This window comes from Cuculus canorus, chromosome 1, assembly GCF_017976375.1.
Source record: "Cuculus canorus isolate bCucCan1 chromosome 1, bCucCan1.pri, whole genome shotgun sequence".
NCBI classification, from domain to species: Eukaryota; Metazoa; Chordata; class Aves; order Cuculiformes; family Cuculidae; genus Cuculus; species Cuculus canorus.
Window position 1 is genome coordinate 77,807,345 of NC_071401.1, and position 6,000 is coordinate 77,813,344.

A 6,000-nucleotide genomic window follows, 5' to 3' on the forward strand; every position below is an offset into this window, starting at 1 on the left:
TCCTGACTGTTAAAGATATATAAAAGTTCAGTCTCTGAATATTACCAGGGTGATGCTTAATTATTCTGTCTGCTCTTCTACTACCCCTAGTGTAGCTTTCACAGAGCCTGGAAAGGGAAGACAAGGAGGCATGCCTACAGCTTTTCCTAGACAGCCTCTAGCTGACTCCATCATGCTATCATCCATGCTATCAGAATCAAAGGTGCCAAGTAAAAATCAAGACTCTTGTGACATTCCCAAAGTAAATCAGGCTTGTGGGGCAACAGTTAGTTTACGGCCATATGACATGATAGGAGGAAGCCTCAGGATGCCGCACAACAGGAAAGTGCTGAGACGCAGCAGCAGCAGCAGCAGCATTGGAGGAACTGCAGGCATTGAGATGCTGTTTGAAAAGAAGGCAGCCACAGCTAGCTTGAAATGCTTGGACATCACCCAAAGGGAGGAATCCAAAACTGAAAGAAAGGTGGAACTCCCCCTGGGCAAAAAGCTGTCAAAAAGTTATTCCCAGAGCTGTGTCTACGTCAGCACTGATAGGAAGGACAATAAGAGGTGTTCGGGCGCAGGCGCCAGTCAGAAGGACTCCAAGCAGTGTCGAACATTGCCCTTGAGGAAGCTGGACACCAGCACCTGGAGGTGTCGTGGCCCCTTTAGCTATTGTTTCCTAAGCAGAGGCAGTGATGACAATGATGATGAAGATGATGGAGACAGTCATCAGCTCTCATGTCTCTTTGAAGAGCAGATCCCGCGTGAGCTTGCAGAACCAGTTGGTCAGTTGTTTTCCAGTGAAAATGAGCAGAAAGTCTTGGAGTCCCCAAAAGCTGCTGAGCCCCCACAAGATGAGGCAGTCAACGTGCATGAGAAGAGCAGTGCTGACATCCAAGATGGCCAAATTGATGTGAATCTCAATGATGTGGCCTTTGATGCACGAATCACACGAATAAATGTGATGAAAGAGAAGATATATTCAATGCCTGATGGTTTTATTGCAGCACAAAAGGATGCCAATGAGCTACTCTCACTGGTCCGAGCAAGTATGGGCAAGAGAGAAGATTTACACCCAGAAACATATGACCTTAAACTTTCTAAGTACAAACAACTGTTATCTATGGAATCGAGACAGTTGGGAAGTGCCTGCAGGAAAATGGCCATGGCTGATAAAAGCCCTGAGGAAATGCTTTTAGCTATGACTTCCAGCTTTCAAGTACTCTGTTGCTTAACAGAAGCCTGCATGCGTTTAGTTAAAGTCATGAACTCTGAAACACAGCAGCAGGAAATTATAGCTAAGATAGACAAGGTTGTGATAAACTACATTTGTCTTCTGAAGGCTGCAGAAGCAGTGTCAGGCAAGACCTCCAGTGATCCTAGCATTAAACTCTTGGCTCAACATTCGACTACCATGGCCGCTATTGTAAGCACACTAACACGTTCTCTTAAAATGCTTTTAAACAAATAAAATAAAAAGTCACTTCATAATCTACCTTTGCAAAGCCATACATAAAAAAAACCTTTTATTTACTGTATGTGTATGAACTAATGTAACAAACTCAGCTTTCTCTGTATATTTTGTTATTTTATATAAAATAGGTATGAGATTTTAAAAAAAAAAAGTTAAAACACTGAACACTGACAAAAGTAATGACCAGATTTGTCCTTTTGCTTATACAAAAACAAAAGCCAAAACCACCCTCTCCCCAAGACCAGAAAAACAAACAGAAAAATTCCCATATAGGAGCAAATTGATGTTTGGCTATTTTTCTTATAGTCAAATATCTGGTTGTATGAAGTGAACTTTTAGAGCTTGTTATGTCAATGAAGTGTTTTATGTTTCATCCAAGTTTTCACTTGGAGAATGCTCCATGTTTAGAAATGAGAAATTAAATCATAATGTATATAACACAATATTTAATGTTTTAAAATCATAATTTTTAAGCATTGAAAATAGCAAAAAGACATTTAAAGTCCAAGAGACTATTATAACTTACTAGAGAGTATATACATAATAAATGACTTTTGTTCATATGGCCTGAATTACCTGATTCTTCTCTTCTAGGAAGTTCTATATTTAAAAAAGTATTGAAAATACCAAGTTCAGAGGGTATCTGATGTATTGAACATTACAGTGTTGCATTTCAGGTAGTGAAGGTAACTGTGGAAGACTGAGGACACAGAAACCAGAGTGGTGGTGTTCTCTCTGAAATTAAAGTTTTACGCCATACTGGTCAGACCAGAGTGTATAGGGCAGGTCTACACCCTCCTTTCCCTGGAAAATGAGAGAGAGGACCGTCAGGAAATTCCTATGCTGTTTACTGTTTCATCATGTATCTATGGTGCATCAGAACAACATGAACTGCATCTATTTTGTTAAATATTTTATACTTCATATTTTATGATTCTGAATGTTTAACTGTAAATAAGTTAGAAATAAAATTAAGTTTTCAGAATATAATAAATATCTCTGAAATATTTCCAGCCAGAGACAGTTCTTCTCTGAGTGATGACAAAGGCAATTTGTGAATAATCTCTCCCACCTGAACTCTTCTGAAAAACATTTTGTATTCTTGCATTTGAGAGACAGTCAAAGCTAAAGCTCTTTCACCTGACATAGATTTTCACAAGAGCATCTTTTAAACTTCCGAGTCACTGAGAAGCAGCAGCCCTTGTGAAAAGTGCAGAATACCATTCTCCAAACCGGCAAAGGTAGTTTTCAGCTGTTTCTCTTAATGTCACATGCAAAGAGTATAACTGGTCTGATTTAAAAACTTACCCAGGCAGCTGAAGCACATGTGAAACTTTCTCTGCTGGACTAGAAAGACTAAACCAATAAAATTAAGTTTTTTGCCACAGAAATATTTTCATGCATAGAGGGACACACTTCACTATGAATCCAACACATGTTTTTTCCTCCAGCTGCAGCAAAACATGCCCAGAAACACAGTATCAGAAGCTTAACCTGTTATTCACAGGAGAAAAATCTGATTTCTTAGACCAACGCACTTAGCACATGGACCCACTCTTTAGGGCAGCTGAGAGGTAGGCTGCAGGCTGAATTATGTTGGTGCTGGGTGATGACAGCCTGTCCTATGTGGTGCTCACACTCGGTGCTGTCATTCTCGCAGTCCAGAGATTGGGACTGTGTGTGATGCAAGTACCAGTGAAATTCTTTGTGTGATTTTTGAGTACTTCATAGTGGGAGAAAAATCAAGCTGAATTGTGTTACTGGTATGTATTCTGTGATTGCTGTGTGTGTTTCTGTAAAAATGTCAGCAATGATTTGGAAATGCTAAGTTTCAAAAACAGATTTGGAGGAACAGATTGCCCAGTAAAGTCATGAATGGAAGTGTTCAAGGCCAGGCTGGATGAGGCTTTGAGCAACCTGATCTAGTGGAAGGTGTCTCTGCCCATGGCAGGGCTTTGGAACTAGGTGATCTTCCAATTCAAACCATTTTGTGATTCTAAGATTGTCACAACTAAGCATTAACATAAATCATAGTGATGTGACACTTCCAGGGTTGCTAGTCCAGTTCTTTTCATTCCACTCCATTTCATAAATTGATCTAATTTTATTTCAAAGATAGGGAGATTTTTGTTGTCCTTATTGTTTAAGAGCTTTTCTGATTTTAAGCCTAAATTGTGGTTTTGCTCCCTAAAGTTAACTATGGTCTGGTTTTGTGGCAATGTATTTTGGGCTTCAGTAGTGAGGGATTTCCTCTTTTTTAGAAGAGTCAAGCTCTGTCTTCTCTGCTGTCCTTTCATCAGGTAGCTGTCAGCTATAACAGAGTCTTCCCTGAGCCTTTTCTCCTCCAGGCTGAGTAAAACTAGTTCGTTCAGCCTTTCCTTATATGTTGTGTGCTTCAACATGGTGACCCTCTGTTGGACTCAACGGTGTCACTTCATAAGCTACCACCATGTTCCTGTCTCAGTTTTGATAAACTGGATCATCTAGCCAAGATCTCCAAGTTGCCTTTTGTAAGGAAGCTTATCTTTTCCCCAGGATATCAGATATTACCATCCGGTATCATGCAAATGGCTTTGTTCTAGTCTTTCCATGCAGAATTACATGCAGAATTTTAAATGCTTCCTTATAAGGATTTCACAATTGGTCTGCTGTCTCCTCGAGTCACATATTAGGTTAGTGTGTCACAGTCATCTTTTGTCATTATTTTCTTCCAGGCTCCAGGGAGACATTTTTTAGCCTTTCAGTACTTAAAGGGAGCCTATAAGAAAGACGGGGACAGATGTTTTAGCAGGGCCTGTTGTGATAGGATAAAGAGTAATGCATTTAAACTAAAAGAGAGTGGATTCAGACTAGATAGAAGGAAGAATTTTCTCCCAATGAGAGTGGTGAAACACTGGAACAGGTTGCCCAGAGAGATGGTATAAGCCCCATCCCTGGGAGCATTTCAAGGTCAGGTTGGATGGGGCTCTGGGCGACTTGATCTTAGTTGATGTCCCTGCTCATTGCAGGGGGTGGACCAGATGAGTTTTAAAGGTCAATTCCAACCCAAACTATTGATTGATTCTATGATAATTCATTAGCATAATTATTTATTCAAAGTGTTTGGCATAAGATAATACATTTTATTTAATTACTGTTTCTATTGAGCCCTGAATTATCTTCAACACTTTCACAAGAGTAGGTCAGTGATCAGCCTGCCTCTTGGACTATTCCCTGACAATGATGTTAAAACGTATCCTTGAGGCCCTGTGTTTCCAGTTTCAGTCAGGATAAGGCAGGATGAAGGATGCCCACAGCATTGGTGGGGCAGAATTTTGATATCAAGGCCTCCTGCCTTTTCTCAAAGAGACTGCAGCTGCTAATCTTGTACCCGTTATTGCAGAATATGGACTGTTCGGCCCATCTCATTCTTGAAATGCTTTTCTTCATGCTGGAGATGTAGGAAGGCTTACTTTTTCAGAGACAGCCTTCTACGTAATGGAAGAGAACTCATATTATCAACTAGGTTAGGCTTTTGGGTTGACGTGTTTGTTTGTCTTCCTCACCTTCCCATCAGTTCAGACTGTTCTGAGTTACCTGCTCAAACTGAAGCAGTCTGGTCCTTCTTACCCTTACTGAAGGCCTTAAGATCTAAGATTTCAAGATGTTTCCCTCCACCAGGCAAGTGAGTCACAAGAATTTAAATTTGGTGTTCCATGTTCTTATGGATTTTCCTTCTCCAAGAAAAGTGGGTTTCTTTGTTATCCTCTCTGTTAGAAAAATGAGAGAAATTCGTAAGACTGTGGTTACTTCTGTGATGCTATTCTTCGAAGACAGACCATCTCTTAAGATGCAGCCATCAATTTTACTGAAGGTGGTGTCTTAACATCGTTTTGATTTATGTTTTACTTCATGTTCCTTATGCTTCTAGGGAACACACTTTCTTTTGTATCTCTGACATCAAAAGAGCTTTTTTTATATTTGTAGTCCAGACTTTCTCAGAACATCCAGACTGTGCGTATCTCTAACACATTCAGTGGTCATCTAGATGGATGTTGGTGTTTCAGTATTTGCTATAAAATGGTACTTCCAACTAAGTATATAGCTGCTATGAGACTTCTCAGCTATTGAACTACTATATATCTATTATATTTTCCTACACGCATTGCCGTCTCTGATGAGTTGCCTCAAGAGCTGCCACAGTACTTGGTAGAGTCAATCTAGAAGAGCTCTTTGCATGAGGGAAATCACAAACCTCTGCTAAATATTTTATGGCAGGTAAATGTGTAACGCGCAGTGTGAACAAATGTGCATATTAATTTGAGAGTGGAAGAAAAGAAGACATCCTGAGCTCTATTAGCAAGGTTTCCTTCAATATTTTATACAGTAGTTCTGTGGCTAAGAAATTAAATTAAAGACTTAAAATAGTTTATAGCATGTTATGTTTTTTATGCTGTTGTGCCAAAGGTGATGGCAACAGTGTGAATACATCCTCCATGGTTACTGCAAAAAGAAAAATCTCTGCAGTCTGGAGTGATAAGGTGTAGGTGTACCCTCAGAACAGA

The 6,000-nt window shown here is 39.8% G+C and overlaps 1 protein-coding gene across 4 annotated transcripts in view; it reads left to right on the forward strand.

Annotated features, from left to right (window-relative positions):
- FRMPD4 (FERM and PDZ domain containing 4) overlaps positions 1–2,639 on the forward strand; it is a 349,158-nt gene extending 346,519 nt beyond the window's left edge. Inside the window, exon 17 of one of the 4 annotated variants that reach the window (XM_054078055.1) lies at positions 91–228. In XM_054078055.1, coding sequence (XP_053934030.1) covers positions 91–95 — 5 coding nt within the window. In that variant the 3' untranslated portion in view covers positions 96–228. Of the gene's footprint in view, positions 1–90 lie in introns of all 4 variants that reach the window. The other 3 variants (XM_054078031.1, XM_054078040.1, XM_054078051.1) reach the window with 3 other exon arrangements.
- The last annotated feature ends 3,361 nt before the right edge of the window (positions 2,640–6,000 follow it).